A 20,689-nucleotide genomic window follows, 5' to 3' on the forward strand; every position below is an offset into this window, starting at 1 on the left:
ATTTGTGTAACATTGCTACAAACTATGGCTATCTGTTTTTGATTTGCATTTATGGCTTTCCATAGTTTTCCAACATCGGTTGGCAACTATGCGGGCTGTTACGTTGAAATAGAAAGGTCTTTATCGATACTTGACCAACAATGGCTGATTCGTGTCAATTTGATTTGGTAAGCAAATTGTGATTGTCACAGTAATATGTCTCAGTAATTCATCTTAAAATCTTGTTAGTGCTTTATAAAAGTTCAGTTCAGTTCAGTTTCAGTTTATTTTCATATTTCACATGTTGTATAATACATCATTACATTTAGCATGTTACATTCTGTACTCATTTTAGGATGCGTTTATACAAACAAAAAAAGAATAATACATAAGACTAAGTTGTATAAAGGAAGAAATATGATGTTCACTGCCTCCAGCTTGCCGTAACCAAACAGCTATTTGTGTCAAACGGGAGAGGGCCATGACTATGTTTAAATTGTTGTAGCTTAAGAATAACTGAGAAGTAAACAGTGCATTTATTTAGTTAGTCTATCATAGTGGTTAATCAATTGACACAGCGAGCTTGATTGATGGTTTGATTTTTATTCGCCAAGCTTCCAACTTACTATACAAGAATAAAAGATCAAAATTAAGTCAGCTTGAACAGGCCGATAACCGACGAAAGCTTTCCAGTGGGGGAATCCATGTTTCAGTTAACATTAAACTTTACGGCTGGGAAACTGTCTCCATATTTTGGTTGTGAGAAAGATTGTTTAATATCTATCTGGGAGGCCAGCGGGTCTGTAACGGTTGGGGTCACCGCCATTGCGCCCCCATCTGTTGGCTTCCTGGTCTGCTTGAGTATCTTCAGGACCATGGCCGCTCAGTGTTCCCTGATATCCTTCGCGGGCATCGCTGAAAATAACCACAAAGCAGAGAACATTGTTGTTACACACAACTAATAGAGAATGTAATTATATATGTCCAATGGTGTATTTAACTAGACATTCTTATTTAAGGGGCAAAGGGGGAGGGGTAAAGACAAAACATTCGTCTGTGCATTATTTTTTTCGATCCCAATTGGGTTTGAAAGGGGGTAGTGATCGAGCAGGGGAGACCTCCCACAACCCTGCTTCGACCCCCCCACCCCCACCCCCCCCCATAATTACGCCACTGTGGTTGGAAAAACAGCATTTCAAATAAATATCTTGTAGCGGGACCTATTGGTGTCCCTGCATTGTGAATCGAACATTAGATATTGGCAACGTTTGTCTATTTGTTACTTTTTTAAAAATTTAAGCCATATGCGAGGTTGATTATCTTGGTTCTGATCCCTACCTGATAACTCTGGCAGCCCATCTACCTCCTGATCCTCGCTGAGCAGCGTCGAAGTTGCCCCGAGCGTGGAAGTACTTATCGGTACCAGGGGTCTTAAAGTTGGCCTCACGCAAGTCACTATTGAGTTTGTAAAGAAGCAATATACAGTTGTCCGTTTTCATAAAAATGTTTCAAATTCATTTCTTGTTTCAACCTTGCCGATATATTAAAGGGATATTGAGAAAAATATAAGACAGTAATACCATGAGACATTACCCCCACTGTGGTTGGAAAAACAGCATTTCAAATAAATATCTTGTAGCGGGACCTATTGGTGTCCCTGCATTGTGAATCGAACATTAGATATTGGCAACGTTTGTCTATTTGTTACTTTTTTTAAAATTTAAGCCATATGCGAGGTTGATTATCTTGGTTCTGATCCCTACCTGATAACTCTGGCAGCCCATCTACCTCCTGATCCTCGCTGAGCAGCGTCGAAGTTGCCCCGAGCGTTGAAGTACTTATCGGTACCAGGGGTCTTAAAGTTGGCCTCACGCAAGTCACTATTGAGTTTGTAAAGAAGCAATATACAGTTGTCCGTTTTCATAAAAATGTTTCAAATTCATTTCTTGTTTCAACCTTGCCGATATATTAAAGGGATATTGAGAAAAATATAAGACAGTAATACCATGAGACATTACCCCCGTACAAACTAACCCCCCCCCCCCCCCTTTAAAAAAAAAAAAAAAAAATAGTGCTCACTTCCCCCCCCCCCCCCCCCCCCCCCCCCCCCCCCCCCCCCCCCCCCCCCGTTATTCGCCGGCTGATTCGACGCTATAATGTTCTCACGAAACAAAAAAAGTAAGTGATCACCACCCTTCTCGGGATTAGTCGCTTCGCTCCAGCTCGCAATGTCTCACATTCACAGTCTGGCTCAAAGTTGGCAATCCCAAGAACCCCCCCCCCCCCTTAAAAAAAGCTTGTACGGGCTTGGACATCAATTAAGTCATAATTACGACTTATATCTCATCATTAGAAGACGGTGTCCACTTAAGTTATATTGATTTGGAAGTCATAATTATGACTTGTAAGTCGTGAGATGTATTGGCAAAGTTATGACTTTTCTTTTCTTTTAGTTCCCGATGTCACCCCCCCCCCCCCCCACACACACACACACACACACACACACACACACACACTCCGGGAACGGAGGGACCGCATTCATGTTCCCCGAATCTCCGGTAAAGGGGTACTTTTCAGGCAAGAAAGACCGGCTCGTAATACATTTAAAAAACGGCCCGTATTGACTTACACGTACACCGGACTTAGGGGATGCTATAATTTCTAAAGGAGGGAACATGCATACGCGTTCCCTAAATAACACTGAGTGGAGGAAGGGGGCGGGTGTCAATCACACTTCCGTTGACAATAGAAACAGTTAGGAAAGAAAGAGAGATTTCATATAGCTCCGTTTAGTCTCATTTGAGAACGCCTCCTATCGGCAGAGTCTAGCAGCCTAACATGTACGTTAGCCTATGGACTTTTACCCAAAAAATCATTAAAAATTCAATGGTGTTTCAATAATAGAGTCTGTATGGTTAATGGTGTTTCAATGGTGGAATTGTATGGTGAATGGTGTTTCAATGGTGGAATTGTATGGTGAATGGTGTTTCAATGGTAGAGTCTGTATGGTGAATGGTGTTTCAATGGTGGAATTGTATTGTCATTGGTGTTTCAATGGTGGAATTGTATGGTCAATGGTGTTTCACTGGTAGTAGTGACTTTGAGAAAACTGGTTGTCCCTTATACTTTGAACTACAATTTGCTCTGTGATTTTGCTTTATTTTTCGCGAATTTTTCTTCACGATCAACGTTTCAAAGCTGACAAACTGCAAGGAATAATACCCTAGTCCTCAGGAACAATGGTGGATCTTTATTTTTTTTCTTCAATTTGGAGTAATTTTGGTTCTGATATATGTCTCTTTACCGTGAGTAACTGCTGTTTTGTGCCTGTGGTCCCACTCATATGACTCTGTGATGTACATTATTATACATTTGCTTACATGAACAGCCTGTTATTGTTAATTAAAGCAGCTTATAAATCATTCATTTTATTACAAAAATTGAAATATTATAGTATTAGGGGCACACCTTTAGAAATTGTATCAAGTTATTTATCTCATCGTAAACAATTAACAATTATTAATGAAGCTGCCCTTACAAAAAAATGTTCAATGGTATACCATTCGGAAGTACCACTGAAAATACCATACGGATACCGTTCACAAACACCATTTAAATACCATTCGGATACCATTGAGATTACGCACGCAACGTACCATTGGGCACCATTCATCTACCAGTAAAATACCATTCAACCTAATAATAATCTTTTTGGACGCTTATTTGCATAATCACCAACGGTAGATGAATGGTACTATTTACACCATTGAAATTTGTATATGAAATATGCAAATTTTGTACCATTAATCTACCATTCACCATTGGCCTACCATTCACTATCCACCATTGGCCTACCATTCACCACCCACTATTCACCATTAACCATTGGCCTACCATTCACCACCCACCATTGGCCTACCATTCACCATCCACCATTGGCCTACTATTCACCATCCACCATTGGCCTACCATGCCAATGGTGAATGGTAGATTAATGTTACAAAATTTGCATATTTCAAATTCAAATTTCAATAGTGTAAATAGTACCATTCATCTACCTTTGGTGATTACGCAAATGAGCGTCCAAAAAATTATTATTAGGTTGAATGGTATTTCACTGGTAGATGAATGGTGCCCAATGGTACGTTGCGAGCGTACAGACTGCAGTACTATTCCCTCAAAATGGACATGCCATTTTATTTGTTTCGGGAGGGCACGCCCCCCCCCCCCACCCCCGCATGTTTTCGGCAGGTGCCATGCCCCCCCCGCGGGTCCCGGTTCCTACGTGCCTGATCTGTTATTATAATTCTGAATAAGTCTGAAAATGATGGATGAACGTGAAGAGCTAAATTTCTTCCTATACGGTGTTCGGGTTATATTAATATACCCACCTGTAGCTTCGCCACATGTCGCCCGCTCCATGGTAGGCTCCACTGACGAAGTCGCCTGCTGTCCGAATGGGGCTACTGACGTAGCGATCAAACCAGGATGGTTCAGAACAATCAGAAGGCACAACCAGCACCCCAGCCATCAAAAGAGCAATGATACTACCGGCAATTCTCATATTTGCAGGCTTGAAAGAGTTGACACTTGCGTACAAAGTTTTTTTTAAAGGCACCCTATAGTTGTCCTGCTGGAAATAGAATGAACAGATATGACACATACCTCTTTCTAAAATAACTACAGGTGCTGTGTGAGAGCAAAGGACAATTTCCTAACCAAAAGAACAGGATATCAATACCAGGGGAAAGCCCAATAAGAAATTGTGTGGTGAAACTAAAAGTGAAAGTAAATAATCTGAATCCTATGTCCTGGAAGAAAAGTGCTTGGCAAACAGTCACTTTTGAGAGAGGGAAAAGGGAGGGACAGACAGAGGTAGACATACAAGCAAATTTAAAGATACAAGAGAGAGAGAGAGAGAGAGAGAGAGAGAGGAAACTTATCAATACAAACCTGGAATCGAAGAATAACCAGAGAATATAGGAAACAAATAAGACTGAAATTGAGAAGTAGCACGAAATTAATGATACTCTAGACTGTACTTTCAATGAAACTCGGAGAACATCAGATAAGATTTGTTGTATTACTTTATTAAATCGGTGCGGTTCATATCATGTTTTTTTATTTCATTCATTGGCTCATTATATCATTATTTTTGCATTGAACATTAAAAAGAAAAGAAGGTCGAGATTGAAGTATATTTCTAAAACCAGTCATTCTCTGTTTTTAGATGAGGATGTTTCCAGGTGGACATCCATGATATTTTTTAATACTTTTTTTCCCCACAGGGATGTTATTGATTTTCATTTGCAACAAATTAACAAACATAATTCAAGGTAATTTATAATCCATGATATTTGATTAAGGTTGAATGTATTTCCATCCATCTCTGGATCGGTCCAGACACATCAAGGCCCACCACCCCAACCATTATTGACTCAGCCGCGGCTTCCACCCAGCCAACTTCGGAGACCACCGTATCAGTACTTGCCTGGAACCTCTGCTCAAACCCCCCTGAACCAATCATTCCGACCACCATTGGGCCAGCCTCCACTCAGTCAACCTTGGAGAAGACAGCGCGTAGACCCCATGTACCCCACCATGAATGGACCTGCCTACCACGCTGGAACTACTTATGCCAATGGATCCTCTTAAAATCAATTCATGGGACCGCCATATGTGGATCCGCTCATCCCACCAAGTTATCAACGTCAAGCACCTTGGCACAGATCGACAGACTTGGGTCGTGGAAAGGAGCTCATGCCCCGCCCTACATATGCATCAGTACTTCAAGGACCAGGATGTGAGTACTGTGGAGAACCAAACCACAATGCAGAAACTGTCTCGAGTATGGTCACAAGATAAAAAAAACTGTTATATATGAACATTAGGCCAAGAAGAGAGCGCCACAGTACATCATGGTCACTCTGTAACTGCTCAAGAGGAGAATGAATATGATAAACGGGTTTCCATTATAACTGCTAATGATATTTTTGATAATGTTCATCATACCACCAATCTTAAACGTAGTAATGAATATTCCAAATGTAACTTTAAATTATCTAAACATAATGGCCTTAAAGTCGGGCATTTAAATGTTAGGAGTTTATTAGATAAAATAGATGAGATTCGATTATTACTTATGAAAATAAAGTTTGATGTTTTATGTATTTCAGAGACATGGCTACATGATCTGATAAATGATAATGATGTTTTTATAGACAATTATGTAATAATTCGTAAGGATAGACCAAAGACTATGAACAAGAAAAGAGGTGGTGGTGTTTGTGTTTATATCTTAAAATCTCTTCCATACACATTGCGACATGATCTAATAAGTAATTCATTGGAAGGTATTTGGTTTGAAATGTTTTTTAATCACGAACAAGTATTGATGTCTTGTATTTATAGACCACCAAATGCTGATGTATTATATTTTAATAATCTCTTGGATGTATTAGAAAAGGTGTCACAAGAAAATAAGGAACTTATAATATTAGGTGATCTTAATTATGATTACATCTTAGATCATAATTTATGTAATAATCCAATTAATTTGATTGAAAACTTATTTCTCATGACACAATTAGTGTTGAAGCCTACTAGGGTTACAAGCAATTCTTCAAAATGTTTAGATCATATTTTAACTACGATACCTGAAAGACAGGCTGTCACCAATGTTGCAAAGATTTCATTAAGTAACCATTACCTCATCTATACATGCATAAATTTTTCAATGACCAAACATAATAATCACAAAGAGGTTACATTTCGTGATTATCAAGGATTTGATAGAGATGTTTTTTTACAGGACTTAGAAAGAAGTTTTGATACCAGTAATCTTGATTTTGAAGATGATATGTATAATATTGATGAAAAATGGCTTAGATGGAAATCAACTTTTACTAAGGTATGTGATAAACATGCACCTCTTAAAAATAGGCGTATAAAACAAAGATATTGTCCCTGGATTTTAAAAGAATTAGTCCAATTGATTTATAAAAGAGATTTTTTAAAGAGGAAATCTGATATCGACCCAGCAATAAAAAAAGACTATAAATGCATAAGAAAACGTGATACTAAGAGGAATTATACCAAGGATGTTATTCGAGATTGAAAGAAAGATAGTAAAAAAAAATATGGCGTGAGCTGAATAAGATCACCAGCAGGAAACGTAAAAATGATGTATTGCCTAATGAATTAAGTGCTGATAAATTGAACAATTTGTTTGCGTCAGTTGGAAAAATAAATAAGCCAAAAAATGATGATTTTAGCTGGAAACATCCAGAATGTATTTATAGTTTTGAATTTCAAAGACTAAAGGAAAGTGTTGTTTATGAATTGTTATGCAAATTAGGAAATGTAAGTAATCTTGACCTATTTAATGTAGATTCTAAATTGCTTTGTATTGGAGCATCAGTTTTATCTAAACCATTGGTTTTACTATATAATGCAAGTCTAAGAAATGGCTCAGTTCCGTCTGATTGGAAAATATCCAAAGTAACACCGATTTATAAAGGTAAGGGGAAAAAAGATGATCCAACCAACTATGGACCAATATCTGTAACCTGTCATGTAATTAAAATTTTAGAGAAAGTCATTCAAAAACAATTATTGACTTATCTTCGCTTGAATAAATTGATTTCTATTGATCAATCAGCTTTCCTACCCAACCATTCAGCCTATACATGTATTCATAGAACTATAGATGATTGGCTGGAATCTTTTAATGAAAAAGAATTAGTGGCTGCGTGCTTTTTAGATATTTCCAAATGTTTTGATTCAATTGACCATAAATTATTACTTAAGAAACTACAATGTTATGGTATAAAGGATGAACAGTTACAATGGTTTAGTAGTTATTTGTTTGAAAGGAGACAAATGGTTTTCTGTCATGGTATACTCTCGAACTCAAAACATTATCAAATGGAATCCCTCGAGGGAGTATCCTCGGACCAATTTTATTTTTACTTTTTATTAATGATATAGCTCAGTCTTTGCAGACATGTACCTGTAATATGTTTGCTGATGATGTTGTTATATACACTTCTCATAAGAATATTGATGAACTAACCATATTGTTACAAAATGATGTTCATTCAATACATAGATGGTATACTCAAAATAATTTAAAAGTTAATGCTGAAAAGACCAAAATTATGCTTTTAAGTACACGTAAAGCATATAACTTGAATATATACATGGATGGAACGAAAATGGAACAGGTTCATAATTTTAAATATTTAGGGGTGGAAATTGATGAACACTTTACCTGGGATATTTATGTTAAAAGACTTACCAGATTGATCTCTATGAAACTGTTCTCATTACGTAATATGTCCCAATATTTAGATGTCAAATCCTTAAAGCTCATGTATAATACAATTATTTTACCATGTATTGACTATTCATGCACAGCCTGGGAAAATTGCTCAAGGCAAAATAAAGAGTTACTCTTAAGGTTACAAAAGAGAGCAGCACGTATAATTACATCCAACTATGACTATGAAAATGTTAGAGGTGATGATTTAATAAAATTAATGAAATGGCAATCATTTGACGAAAGGATAAATTATTTTTTAGCTGTTTTAATGTATAAATCTGTACATGGTATTGCACCAACACATCTGTGTAATGCTATTGAAATGGTCTGCGATAGACATAACTTAAATACTAGAGCCGCTGACAAAACAAATGTAATATTATCAAAACCTAATCTAGAATGCTTTAAGAACATTCTTATGTACTCAGGAGGAGTTATCTGGAACTCATTACCTATTATCTTACAAAATTCTATATCTATTTCTTCATTTAAATACCTTTATAAAAGATTGTACTTTCATTAATGTTCTAAATAACCAATATCTTCATGGATGTGAGTATATATATCTTTTTTACCCTACTTTAATAAATACAAGTTTGTTAGTTCTGTTTTTTCTTACATTGTTTCAAATCATTCTTTTTGTGATTCTGGGTAAACCTTTGAATGTAAATCTATGTGTCTAGTTGCTGGTTATTTTATAAAATGTTAAACTATTCAATATCCATGTAATCTATTCATGTTTTGCATATTTCAATGATATTTGTATTTCATTGATAGTTTGTATTTCATTGTTTGTATTTTACCATGTATGTATATACAGGACCAATATGAAAACAGCCTTGGTTGATATTGTCATCCTGTATAAATATTTTCAAATAAATGTCTATCTGCGATTAGCAGGACCCCGATAACCACGGCGTAAATAGCTTTCATCACTCGATCGTCTAACCGGGTTGGTGCCAGAACCAAAGGTAGTATCGCCTTGTCGGCAGCGATTTTCAGAGTTCTGTTGGCGCTTTCTTTCCCGGGAAGTACAATGGTTTTGGTGGAGTTTCTATCTAAGAGATTTTGAGCCCTTTCAATCCAGATCTTCAAGGGATTGCGATCATCCCAAGGAATAAATGAACGTCCGCCGTGTACGGTGCTTACGCAGTAGCCAATTTCATTTTTTTTGTTCATGATGAGTTGGTCTCTGCTGGACCGATAACCCTGGTGTGGCCGACTCCATCTCAATGTGAAGACTGGGGGACGCGGTTGGTGGAGGGAATGGGATAGGCTCTGACCTATCTAAGAGATTTTGAGCCCTTTCAATCCAGATCTTCAAGGGATTGCGATCATCCCAAGGAATATCCACTATCGGTAGTTGTGGCACCGGTAGGGCTTTTGGTTTTGGATCCGGTAGTGGATCTGGTGGTGGCCTCGGTGGTGATACTGGTGGTGGATCCAGTACTGGGTCTAGAGGCGGCGCTGGTAGTGCTACTGGTGGTGGTGGTTCCAGTAAGGCTACGTGTGGGGGAACCAGAAGTGGTTCTGATGGTGGCGATGGTATTTCTGGTGGTGGTGGGTCCGGTAGTGGTTCTGGTGAAGTCACCGGTTGTGCCAATGGTAGTGGAACCGGTAGTGTTTGTAATGGTGCAGCCGGTAATTATTGCTCTGGTGGCGTCGGTAGTACTGCTTCTGGTGGTGACGCCGGTAGTTCTACTTGTGGTCGTGCCAGTAGTGATTTTGGTGGTTGTGCCAGAAGTGCTACTGGTGTTGGTGTCTGATGTGGTTCTGATGGTGGCGCTGATAGTGTTACTGGTGGTGGTGGTGGTGGTGGTGCTACCAGCGGTTTTTGTGGAGGCGCCGGTATTATTACAGGCAGTGGAGCCCGTAGTGGTTCCGGTGGTTGAGCTGGTAGTGGTACTGGTGTTGTAGTCAGCGGCAATGTTGGCGGTGGTGATGGCAGATATTTAGCAGTCACATCCTGGGAAGAGGGGAAATTAAGATTAACAAATTAACTACTATTCAATCGCTTTTTCCGATAAATTTCTTAAATAAATTGAAAGTGAAACCATTTATGTTTTTAACTTATTTTGGGTCGGGGCACGCATCAACCTACAAAACGAATTATGATAAAGCGATTGGATTTAAATGGTGAATTATAAAAGCATTGTGTTCATTCAAATGCAACCAAGCACTGTGCTCCATACATCTTGTTTTCACGCTTACCTCAAATATACCGCTAAAAAAGGCATCAACATGATAATGAAGTGCCGCCTTCTGGGTAATAGTCTGAAGAGAAATGATAAATTATTCGGGAGTTAGTCAATGCACATGATGCATACCACACTAAAAGTGGTTCACAGCTGGTTTTCATCAGCATTGTTAAATAAACACACACACAACGCAGATATTATATGGACTTACCTGAACAATGGTCTTGGCAGACAGTGTGAGCTCCAAGTCGGCAACTTCGTCCTGATGAATAAAAACAAAAAAATATTAAGAAATGTATATTAATTTAAATTTCATATCTAGAGTTTAAATTTAAATGTTATTATTTGTTTATCAATATCTAAAAAATAATATGAATAAAACAAAAGTTATGTAAATTTACCATGAAAATATTTCCATGAAAATAAGCAAAATTAAGATGAAACTGATGAAAGGAAACAAAGAAGGACAACTAAGATATTTATGTTGTTCAATGTTTAAAAAATCGTAAAGTTAATGTTTTTAGAAACTACTGAGATGCTTACGGCAAAAATATCGCTGATGTAAAGTTCAGCCTCTCGATCAAACCTGGCCTCTCGGACGATAGTCTGAAAACAGAAAACATAATATTATAAAAGTGCTGGTTTACGACAACGAAATGGAAATTATATATACAAAATATTGTCATTTCAATTAATTTAAAGAAAAATGAATAATTTACATTTATGTCGACATGGCTCAACAAAAATGAATGTACTTTAGGCTTTCCGCGAATCGTAATGGGAGGGATGAATAATAAAAAGCAATTTATCTGCCTCCTCGCTCCACAAAATCCCGCTAAAGATGGAAGTAAGATCCATCAAAATGCGATGGAAATTTAATGTTTAAATAATCGACCTTAAAATCTTATAATCAATTAGAAAATGTTGAATCTTTTTGTTTGCTTACAGAAAAGATTCCATTGAGATTTTCCTTGATGTCATGCTCGAGAAATGCATCTTGGGCAATAGTCTGCAGAAATAGAAATAGAAATATAGGAAAGCTGGTTTATTATAATGAAATAGAAAAGAGTATTCTGATTTAGTTTGGGATACAAGACTGAGAATAAAAAAAATAAGGATGTAGCTACTTCAATAAATGGCTTGATCTGGTGTTCTTTGCACAGCAATTCATCGAACACAGTCTAAGGGAAAGTAAGAACAAGATGTGAGCTTTAAATTCCTAAATTAACAATTTTGATCAAATAGTCCCTGTTTTTGGTTGTAAAAATAATAGCTAATATTTGAAGACGGGGTTTCAGTATATGCTAAATTCCATATTTACTCAGATTTGGTTATTTATTAAAATAAAAAGGTCGATAATGCTTTAAAGTAGAGATTGTAATCAACAATACCCATGAATATTCAGAGGAGTAATATATAATTCAAGTAATGAAAATCAATATATCTGCCCCCTCCCCGACCTTCCTGCAATAAAGTTTGAATACAAAATCACACAAAAGATGGAAGTAAAGATATATCAAAATGCGATGTAATTTACTTTGTTTGAATACTCGAACTTAAAAATCTTGTAATGAAAATCAAAATAGTTTATTTTTGTTTGCTTACGGAACAAATTGCTTTCAGGTACTCGTTTATCTCAAGGTCAAGAACCGCGTCTTGGACGATAGTCTGTAGAAAAAAAGAAAATAACAAACCAGCCTTATGGCAATGAACAAGAGTGAGAACAAAAATCTACTCTTTTAGGAGTGATATTAGAGATCAATTTGATTTGGAGTGGAAATTACAGCTCAAAAGGAGTTGAATCCACCTTAAAACGAGTGCTCCAAATTCCTACTTTTGAGTGGATCCCAATATTTTTAGCGTGGATTTCCTCTCCCAAATGAAGTGATCTCTATTATGCCACCTTAAAGAGTGGATTTTCACTCTTCTGCACTTAGATGATTTCGGAGAAGCAAGACTGGTTGAAGCACTTTATGAAAATAAACTGCACATGGCAATTTAAATTTCAAAAATAGGCCAAAAGAGGAATCAATTATTTGTATAAAGATACCTGGATACAGTCATTGCTTGATATCAAGTAATGTATTCAAGTCTCCAGAAACATCCTGAGGGATAAAAGAAAAAGTTATTCCACAAAATGGTCTCCGATTCAATCTATTTCATATATAGCTTCAAGTTCTTAATTGTTTTTATTAGTTTTACTTTCATGTGTAACACGAAGCAACCAATATGCTTTGTTAAATGTCTCAGTTTTACATTGATTTAATAACAGAAGAAGGCATTCATTCATATTCAGATGTTGTTTTACCTTGTTGACGGCTTGAGCTTGGGAGACATCTTTGATTACTGGTTCAGGGTCTGAAACTGTTTTAAGAACAGCCTCTTGGACTATAGTCTGTAGCAAAGAGAATAATAACAAACCAGCCTTATGACAATGAACAAGAGGCATATTAGAGATTACTTTGCTTTGGAGTGAAAATCAATGGCTCAAAAACAAATGGAATCCATTCTCAAAAGAGTGCTCCAAATCACTACTTTTGAGTGGATCCCAATATTTTTAGCGTGGATTTCTTCTCCCAAATGAGGCGATCTCTATTAGTCACCTTAAAAAGTGGATTTTCACTCCTCTGCAGTAAGATGATTTAGGAGAAGCTAATTTGGATTGAAATCCAAGCATAACACATTTTAAAAATAATAATGTACCATTACTAATACTACTACTACATCTAATAACAATGACGATACAAAATATTATAAATAATTTTAAAAATTATAATAATGATGATAATAATGATAATAATTATTTAAAAGAATAAGGAATATAATTATAATGAGAAGCCTACCGCAATGTAAAGCTTGACTTGATCATGTTCTTTTTTGAGCAAATCTTCAGTCACAGTCTAAAATAAAAAGCAAGAAAACATTTAAATGAAAGTTCTTTACTTTAATGTGTATTTCTTCTTTATTGCTAATTGTGTTTGGGTGGAAAACAATTATGAATGAGCTCGGAGCTTGACTTGACGTACCGCTGTAATTTCGATTTCATGAGGATTCCACCATACAACAGTTTTATTTTAAATTTATTATATATTTATTGAATGATGAATTGGAAAGCGTGTGGAAATTGCCTACATGTATTTATACGAAATAAACTGGATACTTTTTTTTTAGACAAGATTGATTTATTGGTACTACATGTATAACAACTATTTAGATTAAGACTTAAATGATATCACAAAGATGTTAAGAGTCTTACTTCAAAGATGTCATTGATGAAAGTATCAATTTCCTGCTCGTAAGCTAAGTCATGGACTAGGGTCTGGAAGAAAAAAAATCATTTTATTTCATTCAATTTAATTTCGTTTCTTTTATAAAAGGCTCATACATAGAAATAGGTTATAAACCATTGATTCATGTTTTTGTAAACTAAATATTATACACAAGAATGAGTTCCTGTTGTCTTTTTGGCTTAAATATAAATAGGTAATTCAGCTGCATACCTATAATTATATATATATATATATATATATATATATATATATATAAATTTAAATATTTAAAACCATCATGCCTTAAACACAGACATTTCAAGTCCTAAACTATACTGAATGATTTAAATCAGATTCAATAAAATCCATTAAGAAAACATGAAAATGCTGAATTTTCATAATAGCTCATGTCATTGGCAAATGACAATAGAGAGGCTGGTGGAAGTAATTTATGAAAATGAAATGCACAGGGTAATTTAAGACTATTACAAATAAAGGCCAAAAAGGTCTTTGATTGCTGGTTCAGGGTCTGAAACTGTTTCCTTAAGAAACACAAATATATTATAATGGTCAATTAACCACGGATATCAACACAAAGAGCAGGCATTGAACAATAAAAAGAACAAATATGCAACCTCGCTTCAACAATTTATAATATTACAGCCACTTATTTAGTTTGCAAATAATAATGATATTAGCAAAAGAGGGATCGCTTTGGCATTATAGAATTTCATGATAATTTCGGTGCGAAAAGAAGATTAGATATAAAATTTTAAGATTAAAAAAAAAAAAGGACCAAAAAGTAAAAGAAAAGAAAATTTAACATATCTGATCGATGAATTCAAAGATAATTGAACTTTGAAAGAAGTAACAAAAGCAGAAAAAAAACGTTTGACTTACTTTGATGGTTTCTGGCTGAGAATGAATCTCAACTTCGCATCTGCGAACACCAAAACAAAAGTACAAATGTAAAATCAATGACGTAAAATAATTTCCTTTTAATTGTCGTAAACCAGCACTTTTATAATATTATGTTTTCTGTTTTCAGACTATCGTCCGAGAGGCCAGGTTTGATCGAGAGGTTGAATTTTACATCAGCGACATACTTGCCGTAAGCATCTCGGTATTTACTAAAAGCATTAACTTTACGATTTTTTAAACATTGAACAACATAAATATCTGTGTTTCCTTTCATCAGTTTCATTTTGTTATAAGTTTATATCACTTATTATTTTATTTATATTATTTTTTAGATTTTGATAAACAAATAAAAACGTTTAAATTTAAACTCTAGATATGAAATTTAAACTTTTGTACATTTTTTTGTATTTATCTTTTTTATTCATTAGAATAAGAAATTTATTTGAAAATGCGATTAAATAGTAGTTAATTTGTTAATCTTACTTTCCCCTCTTCCCAGGATGTGACTGCTAAGTATCTGTCATCACCACCGCCAACATCGCCGCTGACTACACCACCAGTACCATTACCAGCTCAACTACCGGATCCACCACCACCTAAACTACCGTCGCTAGCACCAGAACAACTACTGGATCCACCACCAGTAGCACTACTGGAACCACCACCACCAGAACCAGTAGTGGATCCACCACCAGTAGCACTACTGGAACCACCACCACCAGAACAACTACTGGATCCACCACCAGTAGCACTACTGGAACCACCACCACTAGAACCAGTAGTGGATCCACCACCAGTAGCACTACTGGAACCACCACCACCAGAACAACTACTGGATCCACCACCAGTAGCACTACTGGAACCACCACCACCAGAACAACTACTGGATCCACCACCAGTAGCACTACCGGAACCACCACCTCCAGAACCAGTACTGGATCCATCACCAGCAGCACTACTGGAACCACCACCACCACCAGAACAACTACTGGCTCCACCACCAGTACCATTACCAGCTCAACTACCGGATCCACCACCACTTGAACTACCGTCGCCAGAACCAGAACCACTACTGGTTCCACCACCAGTAGCACTACTGGAACCACCACCACCAGAACCAGTAGTGGATCCACCACCAGTAGCACTACTGGAACTACCACCACCAGAACAACTACTGGATCCACCACCAGTAGCACTACTGGAACCACCACCACCACCAGAACAACTACTGGCTCCACCACCAGTAGCACTACCGGTGCCGCCTTTAGAACCAGCACTGGATCCACCACCAGTATCACCACCGAGGCCACCACCAGATCCACTACCGGATCCAAAACCAAAAGTCCTACCGGTGCCACAACCAAAACAACTACAGGCACCACAACTAGTAGTCCCACCAGCTTCATCATCGGAACCTCTTCTAGCGCAACAACAATCAGTACTATCAGCACCACTTGCTGCACCACCACCACAACCACCACAACCTCTGCCACCGTTACTGCTACCGATGGTGGATATTCCATGGGACGATCGCAATCCCTTGAAGATCTGGATAGAAAGAGCTCAAGATCTCTTAGATAGGTCAGAGCCCATCCCATTCCCTCCACCAATCGCGTCCCCCCAGTCTTCATATTGAGATGGAGTCGGCCACACCAGGGTTATCGGTCCAGGAGAGACCAACTCATCACGAAGAAGAAAATGAAGTTGGCTACTGCGTAAGCACCATACACGGCGGACGTTCATTTATTGCATACAAACTCCACCAAATTAAAACCGTTGTACTTCCCGGGAAATAATGCGGCAAAAAAACTCTGAAAGTCGCTGCCGACAAAGCGATACTATCTCTGATACTGGCACCAACCCGGTTAAACGATCGAGTGATAAAAGCTATTTATGCCGTGGTTACCGGGGTCCTGCTGATCGCAGATAGACATTCAACCTGAACCAAATATCATTGATTATAAATTACCTTGAATATATGTTTGTTAAATTGTTGCAAATAAAAATCAATAAAATCCCTGTGGGCAAAAAAAGTTTTTAAAAAATATCATGGAACTCCACCTGGAAACATCCTCATCTAAAAACAGAGAATGACTTGTTTTAGAAATATACTTCGATCTCGAACTCTTTCTCTGTTCAATGTTCAATGCAAATATAATGCGCCAATATACATAAATAAAATTAAAAACCATGATATGAACCGCATCGAATTAATAAAATTATTACAACAAATCTTATCTGATTTTTCTCCGAGTTTCATTGCAGTTTAGAATATATGTTTTTTATATTCTCTGGTTTAACATTTTTTTGTCTATTCTTATATTATTTGTTGTTATTCTTCAATTCCAGATTTTTATTGATTAGTTTCCCCTCTCTCTCTCTCTCTCTCTCTCTCTTTCATCTTTGAATTTGCTTTTATGTCTACCTCTGTCTGCCCCTCCCTTTTCTCCCTCCCTCTCTCTTTTTCTTCCCCTCTTCCTCTCTATCTCTCTCTCTCTTTCATCAGGATATCAACAACGCCCTCTCCCTAGATAGTTAATAATAAGGCAAAACAAACAACAGCAAGTCTCTCTCTTCTCTCTCTCTCCCTCTCTCTCTCTCTCTCTCTCTCTCTCTCTCTCTCTCTCTCTCTCTCTCTTATTGATTCCTGCTGTAAATACAAGATTATGGATGGAACAAGTTTTACCTTCCGAACCCCCCCCCCCCCCCCAATTTCCTCTTTCCCTCTCTTCCAAAAGAATAAAGTGCCTGTCATGTCAGGACTATATAATTGAGTTATTAATTTATTAAGTAGATGTACACCCCCTCTCTTTCTCTCTTCCCAAGATAATGTCCTCCCCCTTCCATCTCTACATGTATATCTCCCCCTCTTTACCACACTCTCTCTTTCTCTCTCTCTCTCTCTCTCTCTTCCCATGATAATGTCCTCCCCCTTCCATCTCTACATGTATATCTCCCCCTCTTTACCACACTCCCTCTTCTCTCCCTCTCTCTCTCTCTCTCTCTCTCTTTCTATCTCTCTCCCCATGATAATGTCCTCCCCCTTCCATCTCTATAATATATCTCCCCCTCTTTACCACACTCCCTCTTCTTTCTCTCTCTCTCTCTCTCTCTCTCTCTTTCTATCTCTCTCCCCATGATAATGTCCTCCCCCTTCCATCTCTACATGTATATCTCCCCCTCTTTACCACACTCCCTCTTCTCTCCCTCTCTCTCTCTCTCTCTCTCTCTCTTTCTATCTCTCTCCCCATGATAATGTCCTCCCCCTTCCATCTCTACATGTATATCTCCCCCTCTTTACCACACTCCCTCTTCTCTCCCTCTCTCTCTCTCTCTCTCTCTCTCTTTCTATCTCTCTCCCCATGATAATGTCCTCCCCCTTCCATCTCTATATGTATATCTCCCCCTCTTTACCACACTCCCTCTTCTTTCTCTCTCTCTCTCTCTCTCTCTCTCTTTCTATCTCTCTCCCCATGATAATGTCCTCCCCCTTCCATCTATACATGTATATCTCCCCCTCTTTACCACACTCCCTCTTCTCTCCCTCTCTCTCTCTCTCTCTCTCTCTCTTTCTATCTCTCTCCCCATGATAATGTCCTCCCCCTTCCATCTCTACATGTATATCTCCCCCTCTTTACCACACTCCCTCTTCTCTCCCTCTCTCTCTCTCTCTCTCTCTCTTTCTATCTCTCTCCCCATGATAATGTCTTCCCCCTTTCATCTCTACATGTATATCTCCCCCTCTTTACCACACTCCCTCTTCTCTCTCTCTCTCTCTCTCTCTCTCTCTCTTTCTATCTCTCTCCCCATGATAATGTCCTCCCCCTTCCATCTCTATATGTATATCTCCCCCTCTTTACCACACTCCCTCTTCTTTCTCTCTCTCTCTCTCTCTCTCTCTTTCTATCTCTCTCCCCATGATAATGTCCTCCCCCTTCCATCTCTACATGTATATCTCCCCCTCTTTACCACACTCCCTCTTCTTTCTCTCTCTCTCTCTCTCTTCCCATGATTATGTCCTCCCCCTTCCATCTCTACATGTATATCTCCCCCTCTTTACCACACTCCCTCTTCTTTCTCTCTCTCTCTCTCTCTCTTTTTCTTTCTCTCTTCCCATGATAATGTCCTCCCCCTTCCATCTCTACATGTATTATCTCCTCCTCTTTACCACACTCCCTCTTCTCTCCCTCTCTCTCTCCCTCTCTCTCTCTCTCTCTCTCTTTCTATCTCTCTCTCTCTCTCTCTTCTCTATACCTCTCCCCCTATTTTATGACAGAGACCATGATTACCATTTTGTACAAGACAGTCTTAGAAGTAAATTTATTTGGTACAATAACACATCTCAGATTTTTAAAACTGGAAACATTATTAAACAAGAAAGGTGTAAATGCTCCGTCGAGGGAAGAGGTACATGTATGGGAAGTTAGAGAAACATGCATAGTTATCATTTTTCTTCTCAAAACACGGGGCAGACGGAAGACAGAATTGGGATGTTAAAAGGTTACCAAAAGAATGTTAAATATGGCTAGTATAGTTAACTTAACAACCTGGTGAGGGGGAGAACACAAGGTAAACGAGAAAAGGAAGTAAAATAAGAGAGACATAAAGGGATCAATGTCGCTATTCGTAGGGACTGCTATTCATAAGGACCGCTATTCATATGGGCCGCTATTCATAGGGACCGCTATTCATAATTGAGAAACGGGTCATTATTTATAGGGACCGCTAATCATAATCAAAGAGAGGGTCAGTATTCATTATATGAGAAGAGGGTTGCTATTATTAGGTTCCCTATTCATAAAACTAGAAAAGGATCGCTATTCAAAATACGAGGAAAGGGTCGCTATTCATAAAAGGAGAAGAGGGTCGCTTTTCATAAGACGACTAGAGGGTCGCTATTCATATTGGAAAGAAACAATGGAGAAAGACCGGAAGAAGATGTGCAGTTGTGGTCGCCAATCGCCAGCAACTGACGATGGCAGCCAGGTAGCCAGGTTGGTATTCATAAGGCGACAAGAGGGTCACTATTCATAATGCGGAATGAGGGTCGTTATTCATAAGGGTCATTATTTATGATGGAAGAAGAGGGTCGCTATTCATAATAGTAGAAAAGGATCGCTATGCATAATACGGGGAGAGGGTCGTTATTCATAAATTCATTTCATTTCATTTCATTTATTTCAATTTCCAACAAAATAATAAGTACATGGGATTGCATTGTACATAGTAAAAACAATGAAACTTAACAATATATTTGTAATATTAGGAAAAGAGGGTCGCTATTCATAATTCGGAGGTCACTATTCATAAGGGTCATTATTTAATGGAAGAAGAGGGTCACTATTCATAATAGTAGAAAAGGATCGCTATTCATATTACGAGGAGAGGGTCGCTACATGGCCTTTAATATATTTGTAGAAAACATTTATTGAAAACATACATTTCTGAACAAAATATCGTTTTCACTGGCTGCCTGCCGTAGCAACAAACAGAGGTGACAAAAGACTTAACTCCGTTTCGTTGACGATCAGCCACACATCAAGTCCCTCGTCTTCTTTTTGCATGGTTGATCGTCAACAAAACGGGTTAAGTCTTTTGTCAACTCTGGTTGTTGGTACGGCAGGCAGCCAGTGAAAACGAATTCGCAATCAAAGTATGGACATCCAAGCATTACTTTAAACAAACAAAACTTAGTTATTCCTGGCTCGTTTTCCTGATTAAGGTGTCACATGAAAGGGCAAAAAATAAACTTTCTAGAAATGTGATTTTCTCTTTGAAATTCAGATACCGCCCGCCAAATGACTTTTCGGTACCCTCTCTTCAAACTGTTTTTAATCACGCATGCGTGAAATATGCATCATGTGAGTTGCATCAAATGAAAGAAGTGGCTCTAAGCTTTCCAAATATGTGTCATTTATGAATTATAATTGTGATTAAAGGTAATACAAAGTTTTGGGATTTTTTGAAATTGGGTGGAAAGTGATTCTTTACAATTTTGA

At 37.7% G+C, this 20,689-nt stretch overlaps 3 protein-coding genes across 4 annotated transcripts; 1 reads left to right on the forward strand and 2 right to left on the reverse strand.

Moving 5' to 3' along the window:
- LOC100889502 (serum amyloid A-5 protein) lies at positions 1-4,625 on the reverse strand. Of its 2 annotated transcripts, none has more exons than XM_030981176.1 (3): positions 4,371-4,625; positions 1,318-1,434; positions 1-894 (listed from the first exon to the last, which is right to left on the reverse strand). In XM_030981176.1, exons 1-3 carry the CDS (start codon positions 4,541-4,543, stop codon positions 753-755), a joined length of 432 nt encoding a protein of 143 aa, XP_030837036.1. In that variant the 5' UTR covers positions 4,544-4,625; the 3' UTR covers positions 1-752. The 2 variants fall into 2 exon arrangements, with proteins under 2 accessions (XP_030837036.1, XP_030837035.1); XM_030981175.1 differs by lacking the exon at positions 1,318-1,434 and adding an exon at positions 1,743-1,859.
- Positions 4,626-9,947: 5,322 nt separating this feature from the next.
- LOC105447316 (protein diaphanous homolog 2-like) lies at positions 9,948-12,949 on the reverse strand. Its single transcript, XM_011685192.2, has 6 exons — positions 12,809-12,949; positions 12,106-12,168; positions 11,447-11,509; positions 11,044-11,106; positions 10,712-10,762; positions 9,948-10,268 (listed from the first exon to the last, which is right to left on the reverse strand). The coding sequence occupies exons 1-6, from the start codon at positions 12,947-12,949 to the stop codon at positions 9,948-9,950; spliced, it is 702 nt and encodes a 233-aa protein (XP_011683494.1).
- A 1,240-nt stretch (positions 12,950-14,189) lies between these two features.
- Positions 14,190-16,326, forward strand: LOC105447317 (leucine-rich repeat extensin-like protein 3). Its single transcript, XM_030980230.1, has 3 exons — positions 14,190-14,213; positions 14,818-14,880; positions 15,190-16,326. Exons 1-3 carry the CDS (start codon positions 14,190-14,192, stop codon positions 16,324-16,326), a joined length of 1,224 nt encoding a protein of 407 aa, XP_030836090.1.
- The last annotated feature ends 4,363 nt before the right edge of the window (positions 16,327-20,689 follow it).

Source organism: Strongylocentrotus purpuratus, unplaced genomic scaffold, assembly GCF_000002235.5.
Source record: "Strongylocentrotus purpuratus isolate Spur 01 unplaced genomic scaffold, Spur_5.0 spur5_scaffold_11, whole genome shotgun sequence".
Taxonomy (NCBI): Eukaryota; Metazoa; Echinodermata; class Echinoidea; order Camarodonta; family Strongylocentrotidae; genus Strongylocentrotus; species Strongylocentrotus purpuratus.

Excerpts from the sequence above, each read along its gene's own strand:
- LOC100889502 (XM_030981176.1), bottom strand. The coding sequence starts at position 4,543 with ATGAGAATTGCCGGTAGTATCATTGCTCTTTTGATGGCTGGGGTGCTG. Across the intron at positions 1,435-4,370 it reads GACATGTGGCGAAGCTACAG|TGACTTGCGTGAGGCCAACT; the intron begins GTGGGTATATTA and ends CAAACTCAATAG. Across the intron at positions 895-1,317 it reads TGGGCTGCCAGAGTTATCAG|CGATGCCCGCGAAGGATATC; the intron begins GTAGGGATCAGA and ends GGTTATTTTCAG.
- LOC105447316 (XM_011685192.2), bottom strand. The coding sequence starts at position 12,949 with ATGCCTCTTGTTCATTGTCATAAGGCTGGTTTGTTATTATTCTCTTTG. Across the intron at positions 11,510-12,105 it reads ACCTGAAAGCAATTTGTTCC|ACTATTGCCCAAGATGCATT; the intron begins GTAAGCAAACAA and ends CTATTTCTGCAG. Across the intron at positions 10,763-11,043 it reads ACATCAGCGATATTTTTGCC|GACGAAGTTGCCGACTTGGA; the intron begins GTAAGCATCTCA and ends TTTATTCATCAG.
- LOC105447317 (XM_030980230.1), top strand. The coding sequence starts at position 14,190 with ATGACAATAGAGAGGCTGGTGGAA. Across the intron at positions 14,214-14,817 it reads CAATAGAGAGGCTGGTGGAA|ACTATCGTCCGAGAGGCCAG; the intron begins GTAATTTATGAA and ends TTCTGTTTTCAG. Across the intron at positions 14,881-15,189 it reads ACATCAGCGACATACTTGCC|GATGTGACTGCTAAGTATCT; the intron begins GTAAGCATCTCG and ends CCCTCTTCCCAG.